General features: G+C 33.7%; 1 protein-coding gene across 4 annotated transcripts; it reads left to right on the forward strand.

The window, feature by feature from the left end:
• Positions 1-439: 439 nt before the first annotated feature.
• On the forward strand, positions 440-27991 carry LOC106929973 (H-2 class I histocompatibility antigen, Q10 alpha chain-like). Of its 4 annotated transcripts, none has more exons than XM_088010417.1 (20): positions 443-628; positions 18023-18295; positions 18501-18791; positions 19229-19513; positions 19814-19939; positions 21275-21304; positions 21447-21470; positions 22041-22085; positions 22442-22471; positions 22618-22647; positions 23317-23370; positions 23808-23864; positions 23953-23982; positions 24117-24146; positions 24774-24803; positions 25729-25782; positions 26174-26203; positions 26351-26380; positions 26781-26816; positions 26996-27991. In XM_088010417.1, the coding sequence occupies exons 1-20, from the start codon at positions 574-576 to the stop codon at positions 27049-27051; spliced, it is 1596 nt and encodes a 531-aa protein (XP_087866543.1). In that variant the 5' UTR covers positions 443-573; the 3' UTR covers positions 27052-27991. The 4 variants fall into 4 exon arrangements, with proteins under 4 accessions (XP_087866545.1, XP_087866543.1, XP_087866544.1 ...); XM_088010416.1 differs by lacking the exon at positions 443-628 and adding an exon at positions 15216-15388; XM_088010418.1 differs by lacking the exons at positions 443-628; positions 23317-23370 and adding an exon at positions 15215-15388.
• The last annotated feature ends 1 nt before the right edge of the window (position 27992 follows it).

Raw genomic sequence — 27992 nt, forward strand, 5'->3', positions numbered from 1 at the left:
AGTGAAATCTGATGTCTGTTTCTTCCAGATTATTCCAAATATAACATTACAAAAACATTAAAAACAAATAACTCATTAATTAAATTATTTTAATATTCCAAAATAGTCTACGTATTTGATTAGACTTTCTAAGGATCTTCTAAAGTTTTAACAAGCAAAACAAAAGTAGCTTATCTTAAAATGGTCATGGACTTCAGGAAATCTCTGAAAGACTTCAGTTAAGTTTAGGAAGACCAACAGAACATAAGCTTTATTTAACTATATGGCTTTTCCCCCCCTGCCTTTCTCGCTCTCTTTTATTTATTATTTTTTTTATTTTTAATTTTTTTATTTTTTGCTTGTTTTGAAAATAAGGCATTTGACTACTTTTATTTTATTTTTTGCGATCAATTGCACCACGATTGGAAGTAAAAACTAAAATGTCTAAAGTCCGAGGAACCCTAAAAGCATCTCAACAGAGGAAGAAAGCCTTTCGAAGCTGAGTACAACGAGGCATCCCGGGCAAAAGAAATAACAAAAAAATCCAAAAGAAATACATTTCAGCTGAAGAACTTAACCTGATTCTGGTTCGGAATGCATCTTCTACCGTTTGTTGTCCTTTTGGGGACAGCAGTCACGGTGTACAGCGGTAATATTCTTGTTTTTTTTTTTTTCTGACATGTTGACGCTGTTGTTAAAAGTGAAACTAAAAACAGATGTGACGTCGTAAAAAAATAAAGTATTCTGTCGACAAATTTGTGTTATTTACCGAATAACTAGACCCGTTTGCTAATATTAAGTAAAGTCCAATTGTTCTGTGTCGACCCAGTTTAAAATAAACCGACACCAGAACTTTTAAGGTGAATTTTGTCGCGGTAAGTCTGGCGCATATTCATTAGCACACAAAGCCGCTGCGTTCGCCGTCCTGTCCTTTTATAAGCTCTTCCCAACATATCTCAGGTATTTTTTTTTCTGGTTCAGCACTACTGTTTTCACACTGAGGTCATTTATAACCAGTAAATCAAGTGTTCAAAGATCAATTTGAAGTATGCGGAAGACACAAGGTTAGAAAACACGTATGCGTCACTGGGGTATGTTAGCTGCTTTCAAGTTATAAATATGCCAAAACAATTTAATCTGCAAGTGCATTTAAAGAACCTTGAATAGATTTTAATGTAATATGTAGAATGTGAATAAAACCATAAGTCTGGGGGCAATTTATGTTCTTCAATTCACATTGAAATCAGTGGGAAGCTATTATCCAAAAAGTCGAAAAGTGTGAGTCTCTGAACAAGGAGCCACTATGATCAGTGGTGAAAATAAATATCTACCCATCGGTTTGTAATGGTTCAAAATCCTGAATATTCTGCTTTGGAACAAGAAGACATCAAACAATAATAGAAAAATGCTGTTTTGAGGGGGTTGTGCAGCCAGTTGTGTAATTATAGCACTAGCGGCAAATTAAGTAACTGATAGCACCTTATCTACAACCCCTGGCAAAAAGTATGGAATCACCAGTCTTGGATGAGCACTCATTCAGACATTTCATGCTGTAAAACAAACTCAGATCAAAAACATGATACAATATTAAGGTCGTTCCAAAGTGCAACTTGTTGGCTTTCAGGAACACTCAAAGAAATGAAGAGAAAATATTGTGGAAGTCAGTGAATGATACTTTTATTGACCAAACACAGGGAAATAAATATGGAATCACTCAATTCTGAGGAAAAAAGTATGGAATCATGAAAAACGCATAAACAAAAGACCATTCAAAATACATCACTAGTATTTAGTTGCACCACCTTTGGCTTTTATAACAGCTTTCAGTCTTTGAGGCATGGACTTGATGAGTGACAAACAGTATTCTGCATCAATTTGGTGCCAACTCTCTTTGATAGCAGTTGCCAGATCAGCTTTGCTGGTTGGACCCTTCTTGTGGACCATTTTTTTCAATCTCCACCACAGGTTTTCAATTGGGTTGAGATCTGGACTATTTGCAGGCCATGACATCGACTGAATGTGTCTTTCTTCAAGGAATGCCTTCACTGTTTTTGCCCGATGGCACGATGCATTGTCATCTTGGAAAATTATTTCATCATCACCAAACATCTGTTCAATTGAAGGGATGAGAAAACTGTCCAAAATGTCAATGTAAACTTGTGCATTGATAGAAGAATTAACCACAGTCATCTCCCCAGTGCCTTTGCCTGACATGCAGCCCCATATCATCAAGGACTGTGGAAATTTGGTTGTTTTCTTCAGGCAGGCCTCTTCATAAATCTCACTGGAACGGCACCAAACAAAAGTTCCAGCATCATCACCTTGTCCAATGCAGATTCTTGACTCATCACTGAAGACAACTTTCATCCAGTCATCCACAGTCCATGATTGCCTCTCCTTAGCCCATTAGAGTCTCGTTCTTTTATGTTTAGGTGTCAATGCTGGTTTTCGTTTAGCTTTCCTGTATTGAAATCCCATCTCCTTTAGGCGATTTCTTACGGTTCGGTCACATACATTGACTCCAACTTCCTCCCATTTATGCTTCATCTGTTTAGTTGTACTTTTTCGGTTTTCAAGACAAATGGCCTTAAGTTGTTTGTCTTGACGCTTTGATGTCTTTCTTGGTCTACCAGTACGCTTGGCTTTAACATCCATTCCATGCTGTTTGTATTTGGTCCATATCTTGGATACAGCTGACTGTGAACAGCCCACATCTTTAGCAACCATGCGTGACGGGTTACCTTCTTCAAGAAGTTTCACAATCCTCTCTTTTGTTTCAAGGGACATTTCTCTTGTTGGAGCCATGGTTCTCACCACTCCACTTCGTCCAGCAGCCCTCCAAGGTGTCATGACTGCAGGTGTTTTGAACTGCACACTAACGGGCACATCTAATCTGGGGCAGGTGTCCATTTAGGGAAAGGAAATAGACTGGGTGTGTCCTTTTTTTTCTACCTCCAATTTGAGTGATTCCACACTTTTTTCCTCAGAATTGAGTGATTCCATATTTATTTCCCTGTGCTTGGTCAATAAAAGTATCATTCACTGACTTCCACAATATTTTCTCTTCATTTCTTTGAGTGTTCCTGAAAGCCAACAAGTTGCACTTTGGAACGACCTTAATATTGTATCATGTTTTTGATCTGAGTTTGTTTTACAGCATGAAATGTCTGAATGAGTGCTCATCCAAGACTGGTGATTCCATACTTTTTGCCAGGGGTTGTACTTCAACACACAACAAAAGGGATTTTACTAATTAAATACTTTAGTGATATACTGTTAAAAGTGTTTCACCCTAACTAAATAGCATTCTGTATTTAGGAGATTAATGTCAAAAGGTTAACTTCCAGTCCAAAGGAATCAGTTGTAATTAGCAACTTCATAAAGTTACCAGGGTTTATATCTGGGAAATTTAATATAATTTATCAAAACGCCTTAAAGTTAAGACAGTTGATGCTATGATCCACATTATAGAGTGAGATTAAATTATAAAAGCATGTTCTAGAACTTGGTAAGTAACTAGTTTGTGAAAGGGCCATGTAGACAAACAACATTGCTTAGATAACTTTGACATGAGGTATGACTGTAGAACTTCCTCATTGGAACCGCATACGAAAGCTGAAACAAAGTAAAGAGAAAACTGTAGCATTTCATGTTATAATTAATATTTTTTCACGTTATAATGTGACAAAGTATTTATTTTACGTTCTAGTGAATACTTTTTAACATAGATGCGTTTGCTACTAAGCCTATTGCCATAAGCGATTAATTAATTAATCCATCAATTTTACGATCAATTAAAATGAGCTCAGTAATTCCAACTCTGATTATTTATATTTTATGAAGGGAAATTTTGTTTAGAGCGACATCATAATCCATTTTATTTATGGTTTCAGTTGTATGTTTTTTTTCATTTATTTCCGTTTTATTTATTGTTTTTAGTTTATTTATTTTGAATATATAAAATACCTTCTAGTTTCAGTATGTAGTATTCTTTACAAGGTTAAAGTAACCTGGCCTTTGAGAGGGGGAACTTGCATTATGCTTGGCACTTTAAATTTTAGCACCATAACCGGTAATATTTCCAAATGATTGAATTTTGTCTGTCATTTGAGAGAAAACTGTAGAAGGTTTCTTAAACTCCAGTCACTTTTGCACTTTATTTAATTTGCAGCTCGTTTATGGTGTGCCATAAATACTTAGCAGCTTTGATACCAGTAATCGGTCCATGCCATGTCCTAAGTGACTTTGACCAAAACATCTATACAATAAGACAATTTTCCATTAAATGACTAGTTCAGAGCATAACTACTTTCAGTTTTTCACAAGCCTTTTTTTTAAATTAAAACCTGTTCTTCTATTTATATGTATTTTAGAAAAGCACTCCCTTTCTTACATCTACACGGCCTTCTCCAAACCTGTGGATCTGCCGGGGCTGCATGAGTTCACTGCCATGGGTTTACTGGACAACCGGATGATTGACTACTATGACAGTGACCACCAAGTTAAAGTTCCCAAGGAGGACTGGATGGCAAAGCATCTTGAAAAGGAGTACTGGGATAAAGGCACCCAGTCCAGAAAGAGCAAGCAGCAATGGTTCAAGGTCAACATCGACATATTGATGAAACGAATGAGACAGAATGACACAGGTAGATAGATGCATCCTGTTCTCAGAATATTTATTTGTCTAAAAACCGAAGAAATAAAATCTTTTATTTCTTAGTTTTTAATTTTTTTCTCCTATGTTTTCTTACAGACACCCATATTCTTCAGTGGATGCACGGCTGTGAGGGTGAAACTCAGCCTGATGGCACGATGAAGTTTGTCCGTGGGATGGACATGTACAACTATGACGGAAACGACTTTCTGTCCTTTGACGACAACAGGCAGGTTTGGGTTGCTCCAATTCATGCAGCAGAAGAAACCAAGAGGAAATGGGATGAGGTCCAGGTGCTGAAGGAATACACCAAGGGCTACCTGGAGAAGGAGTGCATGGAATGGATGAGCAAGTTTAGAGGCTTTGGGAAAGAGCAGCTTGAAAAAGCCTGTATGTATAACTTTTAAACATTTTTGGGCTTTGATGCTTTTGTTTTATTTTTCAAAATCTCTGTACCAATGATACACTTCGCTTAACTTTACTAAAAAAAGAAATTACAGAAAAAAATCTAACAAAAATTCAGCTGTTTACAAAGACCTTCATATTCTGCTACAAGAACATTTAAAAGAAATTATCAGGTGAATGCTTTACAGGGACATCTCTGTGTGATTGCTATTAGAAATTTACAAAATGAAACTATTTTGCTTTCAATTAAAACTATTATGTACAAATTAGGGTGCATAAAGGGTATACCTCTGTGTTGTTGAAGAGAAGCTTAAATTGTAAAAGAGACATGTCTGTTTTTATTTAAAATGTCCAAATTATCTCATGGATGAATACTGCTATGAAAAATATAAGTGTTTGAAATTTTTGCCATATGTGTTTTGACATTGTTCCATTATTACCATCTTACCAACACAAGTTTCTAATATCCTCTCCAGCTCCACCTGAAGTGCATGTGTTCGCTCGTAAGGCCAAAATCGAGAAGAACACGATTTTTACCTGTCTGGCTACGGGCTTCTATCCAAAAGAAATCACTCTGCAGATCAAAAGAAATGGCCGGGTCCTTACTAAAGAGGACGGGGTTCACTCCGACGGAGTTCTCCCAAATCATGATGGCACCTTTCAGAGAAGAGATTATGTGGAGATTTTGAAGTCTGATGTTGCCGCCTACAGATGTGAAGTCTTTCATGAAGCCAGTAATGAGTGGCTTGAAAAGGAATGGGGTGAGAAACTTTTTGTTGCACTTTTGATATGTCAGTTTGTTTATTTAAAATCAAAGCAGTGTTGTTGGGTGGTTGACCAAATCATAGTCTCATCCAACAACTCTGTCATACTAAATGCATTTCTACTGCGTTAATTGCTAGCCCATCTATTCATGTTCTGGTTGTTTAAATATATATTATCTGATATATATTTAGTCAGCCACTGAGAGCAGCTGTGAGCTAGGAGATGACAGAAACTTTTATGCTATTGAGAAGCTGTGGTTGACCTCATTGTTAGATGTGATTTTGCTTTTTGGGGGCTGTGATTGGTTGACAGGAGAAACAAAATACGACACAAAAAACAAACATGCCCCCAGTAATCAGTTGGTAGAAATTAACCCATTATTGAATCAAAACTGAGTTAAGTAAAGTGTATCATGATGATGACACGGCTACATTTAGCTAAGCATCAACATGTTTGATTGCTCCTTACTTACATCCTCATTATCATTCTGATTTGTCATGACTTCATGCCAGTCATCTATTTGAAATTACTTGCTGTCAGCAATTCACTCATGACCTGCTCATAAGCTTTTTTGATCTGGTGAAATAACCAACATAAAGGATTCATAAACCAAACAGGAAAGAAACACTGCCTGCTGAACGCTCTATCCTTTTTATCTCTATCTTTTCTCTGTCGGTTTTCCACCATCTTCTCACCTTAAGACACTATTAGGCTCACTAAAAGTCATCTTCACTACTTCTAACATTTTGTCAAGTTAAGAACTCTCAAGGTTCTTTGTGAATAACCTACATAGGTAAGACATATCTCAGAAAAATCTTAGAAATGAAGAAATTCTAGTGTTGAATTTCTTTAGAGTGGGAAATTATGGTTTTATGTTTTCTTTTTTTTTATCTTTTAGCCTACTTCATGTTATCTGGCAGGTTCTGTTTAAGTTATTACTTAATTGTGCAGGTTTGACAGTAAAGTGTATCCAAGGAAACTGAATCCTGTTATCCAGAGCAGAGGATTAAGTCATGACTTTACTAATGAAAATTGCATTTTATATTTACTGTGGCTATCTTTGAAAATGAAATTGGTTTGATCTGAAATACTGACATCTGAGAGAAAACAATGATCAAAATATATCTGTACAGAGGAAAGTAGTTTTTGCAACAATATGAGTTGTTTTTTTCTAATTAATTTGTCTGTAGTTAAAATGGCCGCACATTAAAACTACTGTGACATTTGTTCTATTTTAGATCCAGCTGGTGTTGAAGAGAAAGGAAATACATCCATCCTCATTGCTGCTACTCTCTCTCTGCTGGTTGTGGTTATAGTCACTGGTTTGGTTCTTCTTTTCCTTAAGTTGAAGACAAATCGACTTGGTAAGATTTTTTCCCCCTCTATCTATTGAAATGAGTTCTAACTAAAGAGGATGGATTGGTTTCCTCAGTGGATGATAACTGATTCATTTTTAAGAAAAAAAAATTAAAACATAATTGTTAAATTGTTCTGAAAGTAACATTTACACTATTTTAAAAAACACCTGTATAGTCTTTTAGTTACACAGATAAAAAAAGATACTTTAAATATCTCTTTCAGGAACAGAAGTCTATTAGTTTTATTACTTATTTTACAAGATATCATAAGTCATACTGAGTGGCTAAACAGTCCATCATTACATACCAGACTAGTTTCCATTTCCATTCTTCATGTGACTTTAAGTTCATACTGAGGTTTTTGATCCATTGAAGCTTCACTCCCAACAAAAATTGTGGGGGTGAAGCACTTACACAAAAAGGTTAATGAAGAAATCGAGATTTAATTTCTGGTTTTCACAAGGAAAACTCTGGAAGCCTTCAGATCATATTCATACCCATATTCAAACATTCAATTTCATGAATTATATGCAGAGATAATGTAGTTCTTGATAATTGGTTAAATAACATAAAATATCTGCATAATATATTGATTTCATATTTGTTTTGGTTTTATATCTTCTAACGTCAATATAAAAAATATTCTTTATCATTATTGTGTTTCAAGGAAACACAACATATTATTGTTAATATATATAATATTATTAATTTAAAAAGAATCAATGCTCATAAAGAATTGTTTAATTTTTCTCTAAAATAGCACATATTTATTTTAAAGAATTATTTAAAACCATTAACTTCTTTTCTACTTCCTATCAGGTTATGATTATTAAGTTGTGGATTTAGGATACTAATAATTTCTTAAATGTTTTAATAAATGTTTCTGTATTAATAGATTGCCCTGATGACCAATCCTCTAATTCAAGTAAGTGCTTTATTTCTTTGCGATGCATTTGTCAATCACCTTTGCACTCTGTTTAAATACAAATGTCATGTATGCTAAAATGTTTGTTTAGTCTACTGAGCTGTTTATGAGTAAGGAGATATACTAACGTATATCTTTATTTTTAGGTCTCGAGTCTGTGACCACCCACAGTAAGACACATCCATTAATTTCGTACAGTGAAAAATGTTTTGTATGCAATCTCTTACAAATTCTGTAGTGTAAACCTTAAAGTCTCATACACTTAACTTAAAATAAGTTTAGTCACCATGCCTGTAAATGTGTGCATCTCTGTTTCTGCAGAAACCAATGGTAACCAAAACAAGCCAAGCAATGGTATGTGGGATATTTTTTAATTGCTTGGTTTATTTCTGTATGATTCTGCAATAGTGCATTGTCTGTGGAAATTGTAGCTATGGGAAAGTTTTCCCCATTTGTGTTCAACATAGTATTGACATCAATTTTCTCAATCACAACCAAAATTTCTAATTTGGGTAGAGATATCAATTCACAGCTCTTGCTAGTAAATAAACCATAAATCATTAAATAAATGTCAGCTGACTAGTACATTAAAATTGAAAATCTATTTTTTTTAGTAGTACATAGCAATACATTATTACCTAGCCGGCATGTTTATTTAGTTGGGAAATGTTCCTAGTTTATGCTAATGACCGCTGGAGATAAGCACCAGTAACCCTTAAAGGATAATTGAAAGTAAACAATAGATGGATGGAAATAAAGAAAAGAACTGATTTTCAAGCAGTTTGATCTTCTTACACCTTATATGTACTCCTCTGTGCAGGAACAATTGATGATGGAGCTGGAAAACCCCTCTTGAATGGAAATAAAGGTATATTTTTACTCTTTTTTTCAGGGTTTCCCCCAGAAAACTTGATAAGCCTGATTGTCGGGACACCGAATGAATATCAATTATTTGCACTTCTGTTTAATCCAAATTAAGTCAGCGGCTCCATAAGGCCCCCCTCAGGGCTTCAGAGGCCCCATAAATGAAATAATTATTTTACACACCACAGATACATAAATGTAACATTTGTCTGTTGAGATTATCAATGCTGTTAAATTTGATTTAATGGTTTCAGCATACATAAATTTAAATATTTTTAATTGTTTAACATTTAGATGCAAGATTTTAAGGAACTGGAAAGTTTACTTTGTAAATGTTCAAAGAACAATCTTCATAGATTGTGTTACCACAGCTACAATCTGAAGCTCTGAGTTTGAGCTCTGGTTTTTCACAAATACAAATCAATAAACTGCAATTATAAGTGATTGCTTTTTAGGCTGGTCAATTAAACTACTCCACCTCTCCCAGATTTGACTAAATTTAACACAAGCTGTTAGAAGTCCTGATGTTTTTAGCAGCAAGAGGGGCCCCAAAGTCAAATTCTGCTCAAGGCCTCATAAAGCCTTGGACTGACCCTGCATGATGAGCTAAATCCACTGCACTACATGTAAACATGTGCAACAAACAGGTGATTTAATTTTATACTGGTAATGTGGCTTTAGTAGCTCTTCCATTTTGTGTTTGTTGAGTTGTTAATAAATGGCACAGAAACTGTTTTGGTTGCTTGAGCTTTATGGGACGAGGTTTTTCAGATCTCTGTGCTGCCGTGCGCACTAACTCTGGTGGACAAAGTGGACAAAGCATTTGCTATGATTTGATGGATAGTGTAACCGGAAAAATAATACTAAAATAATATAAATTAGCTTGATGTGTGATTACGTGACGAGCGCGAAAGCTCCTCTCTGGGCTGAACCTGCATGATTAGTGGACAGCGGTGGTTTGTTAACCACTAACGCACCAGCCAACCAGGACCACATAGGTCCACTTTATTGCTGCAGACAGAGAGCCATGCGCTGGGCTGCATGTTGAGATGCAGAAGCAGCACATACTTCTTTTTTTCCACAAGGATAAATCATTCTCACCTCTCCCTCAACCCGCACCTCCACACTGGAGGAAACCCTGTATTTGAAATAATATGTTCATATAACATCAGCTCTTCTCAGTAAAAGTAATTTAAGTGTATATTACAGGTAAAATATCAACACGTCCATTTCAAATGAACTTACTTTGAATTCAGCTCAGCTGAACTAAACTCAGTGCAGTTTTTCTGATCATCATAAAATGGCAATTTGTAAAAGCTAAAAAACACATTAATTGATAAACATTTCCAGAAGCTTTTGATTTAGGTTTTTCTTTGAGGATTATAATAATGCCAACTTCTTAAAATGTTTTTCTTGTTGTTTACCACCCTGTTTTAAAGATCATTAATATTATCTGTCCTACCTATATTGAAATCACTCATGATTGCAAACAATTTCTTTACAGATGCCACTGGTGGAGATGGAGACAACGGCAGCCAAGGTTGAATATTACTTATGTCAATTCAATAAAGATTCATTTTTTGTGACACTCTTTCCTATTTGTTTCAAATATAAAGCTGCTATATCTAAATGAGACACCAAAAACAAATAACATTAAAAAAACCAAAAAATTTTTAGCATCTTTTTACCTTTAAGGTATATGTATTTAGAGAAAAGTGCATCTGCATCTGACTTATAAAGTTATTTTGGTTTTATACTTATTTTGTGGAAAAAAAGTCTAACTTTTCAAGCCTGCCAAACTCCTGCAACAACATTTTAACTGTTATTTTATTTTAATCTGTAATGTAATAATAAATGATAAAATAAAAGGGAAAACTGACTTTTTTGTAAGATCACAAACATTTAAATATGACATTTTCTTTCAACATTTCTCTCTGTGCTTGCAGAAAGTGGGATTTCATCTGGACAATCGGATAAAAAGAGTAAGTACCACTAAGATCCATATTAAGTATTTACAGAAAATAACTGAACCAGCAAACCTTGATGAGAGCAAATTACTTCAAGAGTGCTCTTGCATATATAATGGCTTATGGTGTATCTGTAAGACACAGAGAGATTATGTCAAAGTTTTTATACAAACCAGTAAAACCAGAATTTTATTCTGACTGCTTGTTTTCAGGCTCAGACGGATCTCTTAACACGAATGACTCTGGAGCTGGTTGTAAGTACTGCACAATGCTGACAGGCATAGCATAACTTGTGCTGCATGAACTTTAATTTCTGAAAGAACAGAAAACCTTCCTGTCTTTTTTCATGGTGTAATCCAAAAGTAAAAGGGGAGTCTGTTGGTATTCATGCTTAAATGCAGTTCTGTTAGTTTGGTAGCTGAAAACCTAAAAAATTCAATCCATGTATTTATGTAAATCAGGGAAATTCACATTTACTGAACAAAGATTTATTATTTTGTCCCAACAGCCAAAGAATCCAGCGATTAAAGGCAGACTCCTCAGTCAAGTAATTCAGCGTTCAGTGGAAAGTGATGATCATCTGAACCCTGGTTAGATGACTGCAAACGTCGCTGCAGCCTGAATAACCAGTTTGGCGCATATTTTTAACCCATGACATGGAAACTTGGAGCACTTTTATTCTGCTGGTTTGCCTCTGAGGCTCTTTGTAGTTAGGGAAGCTGCAGTTCGATAGATTTTTCTTACGTGTGTTTAAAAAACATGCTTTTTATTCTTTAAGCTGCTTTGTCATGTAGGCCAATAATCATGCTGTTAATTTGATGCTTGAAATGTTACTTGGATACCTTAGCAGGTGGATTTGTTGTTCAACTTCAGTTTAGCAGAGCGTCATTTCAGCAACTACCAAATTTCGAGTGGGCTGTTGCATTCAAATCTATAAGACTATAGAGCTTTTCCTGTGAAAAACTTTCCTTAAAGCTGTAACAGCATTTTAAAAATGGGAAGCTTACTAAATTCCATATGTGTTACTCATTAGGAGCTGTCTCAAAGTGAAAATGTTACAAAAATCAACTGAAACTTACAAAACACAAACCATTTCTTTTAAAAACTTAATGAATAAGATAAAATTATGAATTTAGATTAAAATGCTCTCTCAAGCTGACCAGCAAATGAAAATAAACGCAAAATATTTGTTCATAATAATTCAAAGTAACTGACTGAAGAGTAGTAGAATGTAGAAAGTAGACAAATCATGCCTAGACTTGAAATGATACCAGAACTTGTTCTAGACAGTAATTTTTCATTTGTTTCTAAGATCAGTAGGAGAACCTCTGAGGTGTTGGTATTTTTCATAGCAGATATTTCTAAACAGCAGGGGAAGCACAAGCTTATAGGGTTACATTTCACTTCTTTATGGGGCTACATTTCACTTTATTGGGCTACATTTCACTTCTTTATGGGGCTACATTTCACTTTATTGGGCTACATTTCACTTCTTTATGGGGCTACATTTCACTTCTTTATTGGGCTACATTTCACTTTATTGGGCTACATTTCACTTCTTTATGGGGCTACATTTCATTTCTACATGTACCGTATTTTCTGCACTACGAGGCGCACTGGATTACAAGGCGCATCTTCAATGAATGGCCTATTTTAAAACTTTTTTCATATATAAGGCGCACCGCATTATAAGCCACATAGAATAGACGCTACAGTAGTGGCTGGAGTTGCGTTATGCATCCACTAGATGGAGCTGCACTAACGGGAATGTCAACAAAACAGTCCGACTCAGGTCGGCGAGGAGACCCTTCCGCAACTGGGCCGGGGAGTGGCCGGACGATGGTCACCCTTCTTCGTTCACCCACAGCATGTTCATGGAGAACGTGGTGCCAAATGACCTGCAGACGACCTGATTATAGACGGTCGGTAGGTAGATAGGTCAGTCAAACTTTATTAATAGATTACAAACCAGCATTCTGACAACTATCCCAGCATGCACCGCGCACTTCTTCTACAGACGAAAATGAAGTCGGCGTCTGCTTACCGTAGTTGTTAGACCTGTTGTGGCTCAATATTGGTCCATATATAAGGCGCACCGGATTATAAGGCGCACTGTTGGCTTTTGAGAAAATTGAAGGTTTTTAGGTGTGCCTTATAGTGCAGAAAATACGGTATATATGCTTCAAACATATTCAAATGCAGAACCACTAACAGGAATGCATCCTTCATTATGGTTGTGGTTTTTCTACTATCGAGTGAAAATTCAGAACATTACTCTGTGATGGTAGCTCAGAAAGGCTTTAGATCACTTTATAATGTACAGTAAATGTGTTACGGATATATAAAGATATTCAAGGTCAATCACATAATTGAATAACCTATGTTTCCATAGGCTGAGGGTTGTTACATTAGATAAGTAACTTGGTCAATACATGCTAATGTAACTGGAATGTATTTACAATTGAGGAAACTAAAACTCAAGGAAAGAAGCAGTTTATGTTGAATACGGTAATGCTAAATATTCAAATGGGCTCCTGGAAACTTTAAAGTACTAAAATTTGAATATGCTTATTAATTATATATTTTTTAACGAGGTCATGCATTTCAGATGTAAAATATGATAAATGTAGCAAACAATGACACAATTTGGCTAACTGAATTGATGACTAATGACTGATATTAGCAGCCAGATTAGGGGAGTAAAATCCGATTTGGTTTAGATGGGTGGAACGTTTCAAATAAACTCTTTAGTTTCTAGGAACATTTAAAGTTCTCCACAAAAACAGAGAAATTAAACGTGCGCCATGAGCTTATTATTGCTACACAATACAAGGAAGTAGGTAACTGTAAAAACAACCCCATCTTCAAAGACATGGTGGAGCGTTCACTGCTCTCTGTAAATCGGAACATTTCTTCTGAGCCTGAACTCTGTCGACTTAAACTGCTTCTGATATAAAAGCAAATGAGCCACATTTTACAATTTTTATGTTTTCATATCCAATCATAATGATATTTAAGTACCAAAGAAAGCTAATTGTAGTTATTGTTATTGGGGCTGGACAATAAATCAATGTGATCAAGTAATCCGATTTTCTATTTTTGGATCTGGATTTTTTTTGTGTGTAATCGATGTACTCTTTGGGTTTCTGTAATTCTGAAAAATCAGCCCACCGAGTGCCAAACATCTTGTTTTACAAGCATGATTTACCGCTTGTATTTTAGTCAGTCCAGGTCCACTCCCAGAAAGGATGATTGAAATAAAAGCAAGTTTTTGAAAATACTTAGCTTAATTTGTAATGCCTTTTTAATAAAAGAAATGAGAAAAATACATTAAAATCGGATGGTGTATGAAAAAAATCTGAGGTCCCATTTTTAAGTCATATTGCCTTAATTATCACAAAACATTTTTGCTTTTTATCCATTTTAATAAGTTTCTCTCTTGTTATTTTTGTACATATCAAGATGAATCTGGTTCCAAAATGGCTATAAAATGAAAGTGCATCAAATATATGTGAACTTGTAAAGAAATAAATACAAACCTGTTTTGGATACACTTTAATAAGACAACAATTAGAAAAGGATTTTGAAAAATAGTTGTCAAACTCAAATGTATCTGTATTTGTTTGGATATATTTGAAAATGTTTTTAATTGACTATAAATTTAATTTTGTGTGTTTTTCAATTACTTGTGTCTTACTGTAGATTACTTGGGTGTTTGGGGTTCTTTGTCTTTTTAATTGTTTTTATGTTAATAAATTAGGAAAAATATCCACAGATTGATAATTGGTTGCAATACAATTTTGGAGAACTGAAATATTGTAGGAGTTAAACCCAAAACATTTTGCAAACTGCCATTTTTTGTTTAATAATTATTTATTGATTCTAATTTTGTTTATAATTTTGCTAAATTAGGCTTAAAATTGAGCTTTGAATCTGAATGTTTTAAGATTTGCAGTTTTATGATTTTTGTCATCCATGAATTATCTTTTTTTGATTGTGGTTTAGTTGACTTCTACGAAAACAGAAGTTTCCATGTTGCTAGAAAAATGTATACAGTTTGGAGTGACTTATGGTTGTATATCTTCAATAAAATATATTTTAATGCAAAATCTTGAAGTCTTTGATCAAAGTGGCATGTGTTGAAAAGCAGCTGCTCTACTGTGTTTAATTTCTATTGCTGTTTATTTTTGTGGTAGATGTGTAAGTGGTTGAACATTATGTTTATTTTAAAGGAAGTAAGAAAGTTCTCTGATTTACGACGGTCCCTAAAGGCACAGAGCTGAAGGAGTAACGCAACATCAAGAAACAGAACCAGTCTAACAGGTGAGCTTTTGGGACAAACACTGAGAGGAGAAACGTCCTACAGCCGGACATAAGTAGTTCACCCCGAGGAGAGGAACCTAATTTGGGTTCAGAATGTCGCTCCTGGCTGTTTTTGTCCTTTTGGGGACGGGAACAATGGTCAACTGCGGTAAGTGTATTTTTTTTTTTTGTTTTTTTTTTTCCTTTTTTTATTTTAACTGACAAATTCAAGTGCATTTGTTAAAAGTGAAAATAAAACTGCTTGTAACATTTGTCTTAGTAACTCATTGTATTCTATTAAACTTAAAATATGTTTGTTGAGATTTAGCTATGTGTTTAGTTCATAATTTAGAAACCTGAATCCTGTGTTTAGAAAGGAATACCAGGTAATCAGACAATTCACCTAAGCTCCTTCTTTTGTTATTGTTAAATACCAAATATTAAGAATGCATGATAGATGGCTAATAAAGTTAATCTAAAATTCTAAAAGGTGAAAACTTAAAAGGAAATTAGTTAATGAACTCTAATCTTTGACTTATCTAAGCTTTTGGAATATGAGGAGAACATTAAGACAAGTAGAATGGTTATGGCAGATTTGTTATGTACAAGACCAAAAATATATACTTAAAACTTAAACCCAACAAACATTGTTCACCATTATATAAAATGTTCCAGGAAGGTATCTGTCCTTTCAAATAGTTTCAGTTAAACAGCTTAAAGGTGGGGCAGTCTGGCTGAATGTGGTCAGACAGCATTACTGGGATGGTTTTGACATGAGTGCCATCAAAACTTTTTTTATTTTTCTTTTGTCCCAGCAATATACATATGTTAGTTTTACTTTTTTTCTCTCTGAAAAAGTCAACAAATGTTTTTTTTTTTTTTTAACAAACATTTCATACAAAATAGTAAGTATGTAGTGGGAAAAAGTAACGGCACTTATTAACTTAATTAGGACTCAAATGTAGCTTTTTATCTTCCAGAAACACATGGGCCAACTTTTATTTGACCTTACTTAATCTTTGTAAAGTTTTGATAATTCTAGTTTGGGAACATTGTTTTTAACCCAGTTAAAGGCTTCCTTTTTCTTTCTCAGCATGACCTTTGTGTAAAGAAAACTTGTCATGTCCTCGGATAAAATGTTTATAGATAACATGTTTCTGCCCTAACATGAAGATAATTTTCAAAAATCCGTACGTGTCATGAAGACAAAACCCAAAATTATGTAATCACATTGAAAATCCCCTTAACCAGTACAACAGGAACTGACCGTAAAAGGGTTACTTAAGTTTATTCAAAGTTGCATGAGTGGACAAGATTTCTGTTAAACTGAGATCTATTGCAGCTAAAAATCTCAATCTTTGTGGCATCACTTGTTTTTGTCTTCTTATAAGATGGCTCTATTGTCTATCTCTCACAAGGGTTCAGGAGGCAGATTATTCTAAACTGCTATTTTAAATTTTAAGGAATAGGTTTCCCTCTCGTGAAATCAGGCAAACAATTCAAGAGCATAGGTTTCCACCAAAGATAGTTTTGGCTCGTGACTTTCCAATTCTACCTACTCCATACCTAAGAATTGCCATTTAATCCCTGCTTACTTCATTTTTGAGTTTTAGGGTTAACTAAGCATTTTTATGAATTATGGACAAAAGCAATAATACAATTCTAAGATCTCAAATATATTTACATTAAGCTATGTATGATTATTTTTTAAGATTCTAAAATAAAACTTATTTCCAGTGATTGATAGCTAATTTCAATGTTTGTACCGGTTGACAATTACAAAATATCACAGGTGCTGATTCTGTATCAAACCAAAAAAACTGTTCATGTATTATTTATTGGAGTCACATAGGGGAGACTGGGGTAAGTTTAGCCACCCCTTGTTGCTATGAAACGGTAAAAAACACTGATCATGTGACCAAATAGTTAGGAGGAAGGCATCATTTAATGAAGTTTGTGAAGGCAAGAACCTATGAGTAAAGTGATTAGACTTCTATTTCCTAAAAAAACATTTTCACTGTTGAAAGTGACTAGTCTATCACAGGTTTAATAAGAATTGTGTTTCGATCAAAGTAGATATTGTAAAACTTGTTTTGTATATCAATTGTGCTATGTATGAGATACAACATGAGGTCATAAACCAACAATAAAAGTGTATATTTTATGTGTGGGGGAAAAATGAAGTCAAAATGGCAGCCACTGATGTTCTTGAAAGAATCACCAGTGAAATTATCGAAGGGAAGTATTGGAACAACAGCAAAGAATGCAAAAGTAGACAGAATAACACTGAAGAGGTACATCGACAAAACAGAAAGTGTACTGTACTTTTCAAAAAGACAAACTACATTTTTAGTAGCACACGTTGAAAGTATTTTCTCAGGTGCCATAGAGCTTCAACTTTCCAAACTTATTGAGAAATAAGCTATTATTCTGCAACAAGGATTCAGTTCTATTGGTTTCTTTCCAGATGTTAATGTTAGCTTCCCATGACCATGTGTGTGAGGGTCTGAATCTGATAGATAAAGTTTATGGGAGTCTTGAGAAAGCATGTGAAAGCATGACCATTCAGAAAAGAATAATTATGCAAAAAATTTCTTGATTGTCCCCAAGTCAAACTAATATCAGTTCAAGTGTGTGTGAGTGATTATTTAACAAACCTTTATAAAATTTGACTGTTTAAACTTGAATTGAAAAAATGGCTAAATACCAAAAGCATTTTGATCCAAAGATCTTGACCCATGTTCTACTTAAATACTAATTTGAGGGTTTGCACAATTTATCTTTCTATTTTTTTGTCTTACAGAAAAGCACTCCCTCACTTACATCTATACAGCTTTCTCCAAGCCAGTGAATCTCCCAGGGCTGCATGAATTCACTGCCATGGGTTTACTGGACAACCGGATGATTGACTACTATGACAGTGAGCACCAAGTTAAAGTTCCCAAAGAGGACTGGATGGAACAGCATCTTGAACCAGAGTACTGGGAGAAAGGCACCCAGTCCAGAAAGAGCAAGCAGCAATGGTTCAAGGTCAACATCGACATATTGATGAAACGAATGAGACAGAATAACACAGGTGAGATCCAAGGAGTTTAGGATACCTAAAGTCAGTAATAAAAACATTAAAGTTGCGACTACTGCAAACACGTCCAATCTAAATGTCAAGATTCTTACAACAGCAACAAGATATAACAGTTTATTAATTTTCTAAATCTTTTTATGACTGTAAAATAATTTTTTATTGATGTATAATTCATTTTTTATCTCGTGTTTTCTTACAGACACTCATATTCTTCAGTGGATGCATGGCTGTGAGGGTGAAACTCAGCCTGATGGCACGATGAAGTTTGTCCGTGGGATGGACATGTACAACTATGACGGAAGCGACTTTCTGTCCTTTGATGATGACAAACAGGTTTGGGTTGCTCCCATTCATGCAGCAGAAGAAACCAAGAGGAAGTGGGATGAGGTCCAGGTGCTGAAGGAATACACCAAGGGCTACCTGGAGAAGGAGTGCATGGAATGGATGAGCAAGTTTAGAGACTTTGGGAAAGAGCAGCTTGAAAAAGCCTGTGTGTATATATTTTTTTTCATAAGCTCTGTGCCAACAGTATGCTTTGCTTAGATTTACTTAAAAAGAATCCTGACCAAAGTCAAGCAAAGACATCAGCTGTTTCAAAACTTAAATAGTTTGCTTCATGATCTTGTAGCAATTGGATTTATTCTGTGTATAATTTGTAAGGACATCTTTGTATTAATTCACCTAAATATATATATTTAAAAAATCATGTCATTTAAACCGATGTACACTGTACACACAAATTAGGTGTACAAAAGTGTGTAACTTTCTGCTATTGAAGAGAAGCTTTAAATAAGAAAAGGCCTTTTATATTTTAGGTGTCTAAATGACAGAATATTACTATGAAAAATATTAGCGATTAATATTTTTGCTATATGTGTTAAATATCGACTACCCTATCAACACACATTTACATTTTTGTCTCACCAGCTAAACCTAAAGTGCATGTGTTCACTCGTAAGGCCAAAGTGGAGACGAACACAATTTTGACGTGTCTGACTACGGGCTTCTATCCAAAAGAAATCATTCTGCGGATCAGAAGAAACAACAGAATCCTTACTAAAGACGACGGGGTTCAGACCGATGGAGTTCGCCCAAATAATGACAACACCTTCCAGAGAAGAGATTATGTAGAGGTTTTGAAGTCTGATGTTGCTGCCTACACCTGTGAAGTCATTCATGAAGCCACTGATGTTCACATTGAGAGGGAATGGGGTGAGAAACTTTTTGTTGCACTTTTGAATGCAATTTTTATTTGTAAAGTCATGACTTTACAAATAAAAATTGCATTTTATATTTACTGTGGTTATTTTTGAGAATACAATTTGTTTGATTTGAAAGAAATAAATCTAAGATAAAACAACTATTGAATATGTAAAGTGGAAAATAGTTTTTAACGCCAATGTAAGTTATTTTTTCCTAATATGTTTTTCTATAGTGGAAATGGTCACACATTTATTTCCACAGATATGCTGAAAGTGAATTAAAACTAATATGAAATTTGTTTTGTTTTAGATCACATCATTGATGAAGACAATGGAAATCCAGGCATTGTCATTGCTGCTGTTGTCTCTATTCTGGTCGTGCTTGCAGCCGTTGGTGGGACACTTATTTACCTGAAGTTGAGGACAAACCGACTTGGTAAGAATTTGCCCTTTCCATTGAAGATATATCCCTTTTGTTTCCTAACTGGATGTTTCATATATATTCTTTAAGATAACTGATTAACTTTTAATGAAAAAGTAAATTGCTAAATTGTACTGAAAGTCACATACAGTAATTTAAACACCACAGTTTAGTTACACAAATAAAAAAAAAGTTAAGTTGCTGTGCCTATGGTAGAGCAGCTAAAACAGAACATGTCACTGGTGCCTCAACGACTCTGAAATACCCAGAGGAGAAAATCACATACGAAAATACAGACCTGACATACAAACGATCTACCACAGGTTCACAATAGTCAACTCAAAATGGATTCACCCAGTTACCACTCGCAAAAGCAAAAACCAGTAATCCAACCAAATCTGAACTGTTAGTAACCAACAAATGGTCACAGCAACTAGTGGTCCACTACCACAAAACGTTACCACATGAGTCAGGTAAGCAATAAGTGACTAACACCAAAAGTGAGCCAACATCGCCACAACACCAAAAGGTCACATCCCTGCTTTGCAATTTCTCCTCATCACATATCGCCAACAAAACAAGGAGAGCCACACCCACAACACAACCCCAGCACCATACTCTTAAAGGGATCCAAACTAATATGGGCTAACTCCTCCACCAGAAAGGTCATTTCACAGGCACAAACAAGCTCAAAGCACACTTTTTCCACTCAACTTGAAGCTTGAACAAGTCTGTTTGCTGCCCACCGGACAAACCAATGACCCTCACCATTAAAGATGGAGACGTGTTCAGACATGAAGTTTAAACACATCAACCAAACACCTGCAACCCACTTAAGGCCCAGACCTTAAGTGGGTTAAGGTATATTGTTGGATATAACGATGTATATATCCAACAATATATTCACTTCACAGTCCTTACTTTATAAAATCACAGGTAGACATAAAGGTGATTGACTCTGATAGAAAACTCTTTTCCACTTAATGATCACTGTTCCCAGCACTTACTCATTTTTAAGAATGAAATGAAATATTTAATTTATTTCATTTCAGAAAATCAGCATGATCAGGCCATTAGTTTATAGGCTTGAGTTCTTCAAAGAAAACATTTATTTAAATCATGTTTAAAGGAATAAACTGTAGATTTTCTTTTGATTATTTAAAACACTGCTAATTTAAAATAAACCATGTCCTTTTGTCGTAAAGGATATCTATTTATATCAAAGCATTATTTAAAACTATTAACTTCTCAGGACACTTCTTATCAGGTTGTGATTATTAAGTTGGGGGATTTATTGTACAAATAGCTGTATGTTGCTGTATGATTTAATAAAAGTTTCTGTATTAATAGATTGCCCTGAAGACAAATCACCTAATTCAAGTAAGTGCTTTATTTCTTTTGCAATTTATATATCAATCACCTTCACACTCTGTTTAAAGTAAAAGTATCAGGTATACTAAAATGTTTTAATTTACTGAGCTGTTGAGGAAGAAGATATACTAACATATGTCTTTATTTTTAGGTCTAGAGTCCGTGAACAACTTCAGTAAGTCAAACCCATAAATTTTTTTAAACTGAAAAAATCATGCAATGTAAATTTGTAGTCTCATATACACTTAGATGTATTAAGACAACTGATTAACTTTTAATAAAAGGGTTTTAAGGAAACATAATTACAAATTTTTATGAGAATGGTTTTAAGATGAGATATTCAATTATCCCCAGTCCCAGTTCTGATTAGTTTTGAGTAATAAACTTAATCTGTTTGGTCTAACTAATGTCTTAAGTTCATTGCAATATAGATATCTACTTGTCATGTCACAGGATATTGCTAGAAAAAGAAGCTCATAGTTAGACGAGATAGAAATGGAAAATGTTGCCCTTTTGTAAAATTGAACAGAATCAAGAGAAAATGTTTCAGTATTTTCAAAATAAAAATGGCTACCTATATAAGTGTGACAAAGAAAGAAAACCTTGTCTTGCTGTCATGTGTATATCTGTGGGTGCAGACAGTAACTCTGACAAACTCTTTCAAGAATGTTGTTTTTATGCAGCTTAGATGTAGAAAACTGTTGGTACTTCAAAAGTCTTGTTTATAATTGATATTTATTTGTAGGTGTACATGTACAACAGGCAGAGCAAGTTAATCTGCTGGCGGACAGTAAGTGGTATTTTCTGTTCAATTAAAAAAAAAAAAAGATTTTATTTATAACAGTATAACTTCACAACCAAATGTTGTAGAGTTAATTCTGTAAAATATTTTCCAAATAATATTGGTTCAGTTGCATTTCTATTCATTTAATCAATTTAGTAATTTTTAAACACCAAGTTGTAACAAAAGATATCAAAAATAGGAAGCCAGCAAACTTAAATAAGCACTTGAGCTGGTACTTGTAGCATGGTGAGCAACTCACTGCTAAGAATTACTTAAGTGGTAAAACATTTCTAGTATGAAGAAAATGAGTAACAAATATTTTTTTGTTGAATGTTTTATTAAATATGTTTTTGTATTAATAGATTCCTTTGAATACGCAAATGCTCATTCAAGTAAGTTCTTCTTGTATGTGCAATGCATTTGTTGATCACAGACACAACAGTACTCTGTGTCAGACATTGTAAGGTTTCTTTGGTTGTTATGATTACCGAAATATTCATTGTTTCAAAAATATACCATTACATGTTTTTATTTGTAGGTTCAAATTCTGTGGCCACCTCTGGATCTAGTAAGTCACACACAATGTTCTGTCTGAAATCTTCTGTAAAGCCTTAAGTGTAAACCATAGAGTGTCATAAACGTTGATGTAAATAAGTGACTCATATAAAATGGTTTTCATGAAGTACAGTGACATTTTTTTTAGATCAGAGTTGTTTTAACATGACAAACATTCATTTATTCCTTCGCTCCATTCTGGATAATCTTAAGTGCTGAAACTGAAGTCTTTGGTCAAACTAATCATTTTGATATATTCCATTATAGGATAGCTAATTAGTTTACTCATCACTACCAAAAGAAGACAGGGTAGAAATAGCAAAATATGTTTTTTTAAAGTATTAAGTTATATAAAGGTCAAAAGTATTTTAAAGCATATCAAAATAGGTCAAGTAGAAATGTTCATCAGTATGTTCAGAATAAAAACAACTCCTTGTAAGAAGTCTGACAAAATGAACTGTTTTATTTTTCATGTGTTGCTTATCTGTGGGTACAGATAATTCTGGCAAACAAATGGCATCTTTCAACATTGTTAATTCTTTGATGCTGTCACAATAAGAATATATGAAACAGATTTTCATAGGTTTTCATTTATATGAAAATCTTAGGTTTTCATATATCCGATTTATGTTGTTTCATAAACAACATGGATCATGTTGTTTATAATCGATATTTGTTATAGATGAAAGTGCCGAAGATCCAAACCCAGCTGAGAAAGATAATCTCCTGAGACAAAGTAAGTGATATTTCTGGTCATTTTCACTAAGTTGTGTTGATTTATACTGTGAAAATTCACAGTAAGTCATTGTAGAGTTAATTCTGTGAAATATTTTCCAATTTAGTGGGGTCTAGTTATATTTCCATTTAATTCAGTAAAGTAGTTTGTAATTCTAATTGCAGAGAAATATCCTAATATTTACAGAATTCAACCAAACCTGTAATGGGAGATGGAGGTGGAAGGCCCGTCTCTTCACCCACCCCACCCTGTTGGGAAATTATTGAACGAAATTGGATCAAATAACTAGAAAAGAGATGGCACAATGGGAATGCACCCAGAATTATAGATTAAAAATAAATGTTTCTGTTTTGAAGATATACAAGTACATATATTCAAAAACATTTAGCAGTAGTGAGTTCTGTATTTACTGTCTGTGCTTGACTCTTTCTGTGTAGATCAGCCAGCCTCTGATGCAAGCACACCTGAGGAGAACCAGCACCTCCTGGACAGAGGTAAGTTTCTGTTTTGTTTGTTTTAATGGAAAGGAATTGCAAACATTTTGTTGCTGAATGTTTGAATAACTGTTTTTTGCATTAATAGATTCCACTGAAAATAAAACCTCCAATGAAAGTAAGTGCTTCTTTTCTCTGCTATTCATTAGGAAATTATTTTAGTACCAGTGCCAGAAATACTAATATTTTTTTTTTCAATTACTGAACTTTTTATAAGTATAAAGACATACCAATGTATGTTTTTATTTGTAGGTCTAGATTCTGGGGTCACCACTGGGTCTGGTAAGTCACACCCCCTGATTTTCTGCAACTTTTTATAACACTTCAAGTGTAAAAAATATTTACAGAGACTTTTCATATAAATTGCGGTTTATAATATAACAGGGATTATTTTTATCAGATCTTTTAAAAGGTAAAGTAAATGTATTTTATAGCATATTTATAGCAAGTGCTTTACATGATCAGAATGAAAATTGACTGAGATTGACATTTTTTTTGTGCTCTGATTAGTCTTGAATGCTGAACCTCTGTTGGGTCTAACTGATTATTCTAATAGAGTCCATAGCAGAATAGATAATTTCTTGACTTGGAACAGAGCATCATGGTAAAACATAGAAGCTCACAGTTAGATGAAGTATAAATTATTATTATTATTTTTTTTTTGGAGCATTGAACAGAATCAATGGAAATGTTTGTCAGTATGCTTAACATAAAAAACAGCACACAATAAGAAGTGGAACAACAATAAAAAAATGACCACTGTTTTATCTTCATGTCTTGTGTATCTGTGGGTGTAACTCTGGCAAACAAACGCTTTGAAAAATGTTGGTTTTCATGCTGGAAACATACAAATATAGAAAACAGATACTAGAACATAAGTCCTGTCTTTTAATTGATGTTTGTTTACAGAGGAAAACGCAAAACCAGCTGAGGAGCAAAGTATGTGGTTTTTTTTTTGTTCAATTTCATTTTATCATGTTTATTTATTCAATAAAATGCTGTGGAGCAAATTATGTAAAAAATTATTTTCAATTCAGCTTGGTCCTCTTATATTTTAATTCAGATCAGTAAATACATTTTAAAATGGCAGTTTGTAAAAGAAGATTTTTAAATTAGAAAGTAAACAAACTGTTTTAAAGGGGCAGTATTATGTAAAATTTACTTTTTTGAGCTTTACATTGTGTTACAATGTTATTCCCTTATCAAAAACATACCTAGAGTATTGCCTTGATTCTTTCACGCATATTTGAGAAATCCTTTATTTTCCATGGGAACCATTCACCTTCTCAGCATTGCATTTTCCAAGCTTCTGAGCTTCCGCCTCACTGAACAGTTGTTTGATATTAGAACACAACATTTTTGTTTTGTAATTTTATTTTATTTTTTCAAGAATCTTTTTTTCCTTCAAATTCAGAAATTTACACAAAGTGCCTTTAGTTTTGACTGCAAATTTTAATATTTTAGACATAGTATTTACACTAAAAATTACATTTAAGTCTGAAGTAAGTCATCTCTTTTCTTTTTTGTTTCAGTATAGTTTTAGTCAACCAAATGTTACTGCATGTTGGTCAATGCTGGGACCCTTTAACAATTATGTATAGGTTGTTTTAAAGTTGCAACTCTTGTTCAAAGCAATTTGTGTAATCCTTTACCAACACTTTGTCAGCTGTCGTAACTTTACTAAACAAATGTAACTAATTAAATCAAATCAAATACAATAATAAAAATAGATTTCACGATGTTAATACACCTAAAATAAGACATTTAAAAAAAATGCTTCTATTGTTTAGTATGGTACATATGTTTAAAAACAGTTAGTAGGTCGATCTGTATTTACTGTTTGTGCTTGAATCTTTATATGTAGGTCAACCAGTCACTGATGCAAGCACTGATGAGAACAAGCCCCTCATTGATGATGGTAAGTTTTCTGTTCATTAACCTTTTTAAATTCAGAACCGTCATACAGTACTATTCCATAACACATTCAAAACCCTTTTCTGTCAGACAGGGGACACTTACGGTTCTTAACACATGTGATTTTCAAACAAATTTACTTTTCCCTTAAATACCTATCGCTAGGTTTCATAACTTTGCTAAAATTTGCAAGATAAATATATAGATCCATATTATGAGGGTAATAATTTCAGTAAGAATGATGTTTATTTGCAAGGTTTGACACATATAACAATGTCAGATTTTTTTGCCACATTCCCTCTGCTTTACAAATATAAGACCTACATTTCCACTAAAAAATGGAAATTATAAATATTTCTGTGTTGAATGTTTTAAATGTTTTTTTATATTTATAGATTCCTCTGCAGACAGAGCTTCTAATCCAAGTAAGTAACTTATTTCTTTGCCAATCCTTTTGTGAATCACCTTAGTTCTCTGTAGAAAATACAAGTGTCAGGCAGATTAAGATGTTTTTTAGGCTACTGAGCTCTTTATTGCTACAAAGATGTACTAACATATATCTTTATTTTTAGGTCTAAATTCTGAGAACTCCTCTGGATCAGGCAAGTCACACCCCATGATTTTCTACACTTTTGAATTTTATTTTTATATGAAATTTCTTTTAAATCCCAAAGTGTAAAGCCCAGATTTTCATTGTGTAAATTACTGTTTCACCTGAGAGGGTTTTCAGGACCCACAGTAAGAATTAGTTTTATTTTTTTATTCAGAGTTGTTTTTATCATGACAGACGTCCACTTTTTTCCCTGCTTGGATTACTTGAGTATTAAAACTATGTGCCACTAAGACGTTCTCATAATAAAGTCCAGTATAGAATAGATAATCACTTTTGTCATCACAGAGCAAGAAAACGAAGCTCATAGTTAGATGAAGTAGACATGGAAAATATGTCTTATTGAGTTGAAGAAGTTGATTTAACATGAACATATTCTGTGTATTCTTTAGAACAAACCACTCCATCCCAAGATTCTGGTGCTGATGGTAAGTAACTTTACACAAATTGAAACTTTTGCTGCGCACATTTTGTAAAAAATAAATAAATAAATAAATAAATAAATAATAATTATTATTATTATTATTATTAATAATAATAATAATAATAATAATAATAATAATAATAATAATAATAATAATAAAACAATCACCTTTTTTTCCTGCAGATTCATCTCCTAGTTCCAACAATCAGAGTGATGAAGAAACGAGTCTGACTAATTAGCCATCTCAGTCGTTTGGAGCCAGATTATAATATGACAAAAATAATGAGAAATAAGTCATGTTCCCAAGCAGATCTATAAAATCTAACATATAAAGTTATCTGAGGAATAAAAAAATAGGTTTTCTCATAAATATATTTACTAAATGTTTGGGAACGTGTAGTAAACACTAGAGACAAAGTAGTCAGTAAAGATGCCAGTAGCTAATTACAAATAAGAAGTTGAGGACGTTACACTGTGATGCATTAATGTAAAAATTATCTTTTTCCTTCTGACAAATCTGCTAAAATCCCCCCAACAAAAGACAACAAATTATTTAAAAAAAAGTTTGAAGTGAAAAAAAGACTGTAAGACTTCAAAATAAGAACAAATACTGCAGTGTGAGGTTTTTTTTTGTAGATCAATAATAAATCAAACTCACAATTTAAAAGTACTTTGAGTTAGCCAAGCAGGTCAAGTTTGTTACAAGATTGCATAAGCTATTTGTACTCTTCTATGAATAAGGGAAGTTTAGTTATTCTCTTTTGGATCTTTACAATGCTTCATGAATGTGTTTAATTACTTTTTGAAGTCTGTATTACATTATTGCTTTAAAAGTTTTTACTCTAGTTTTTAAGGGGTTTTTATTTGTATTTTGGGACTTGGAGGGCTTTTAATGACTAAATATTTTCTACTGTATTTGCACTGGTGGTACAAAGATTGATTTTATTTTCTTTGTCTAATTGTGACATTGTGAACAAAGGATAAGTATTTCCAACTTTTTTCTAATGATTAAATCATCAAGTGATGTATGCAACTAGATGTTTACGTAGAATCTTTGCAGTATCTTTTAGATCACCGTATTGTTACGTTTGCTACTCATTGGTCTGTTGAGATTTTTTTCAAAAAATGTACCTTCATGTAACTGTATTTTCTATCTGAATAAAACAAAGAATTATTGAAG

The sequence above is a fragment of the Poecilia mexicana genome, unplaced genomic scaffold, assembly GCF_051168715.1.
Source record: "Poecilia mexicana isolate PSO_F unplaced genomic scaffold, ASM5116871v1 scaffold_11, whole genome shotgun sequence".
NCBI classification, from domain to species: Eukaryota; Metazoa; Chordata; class Actinopteri; order Cyprinodontiformes; family Poeciliidae; genus Poecilia; species Poecilia mexicana.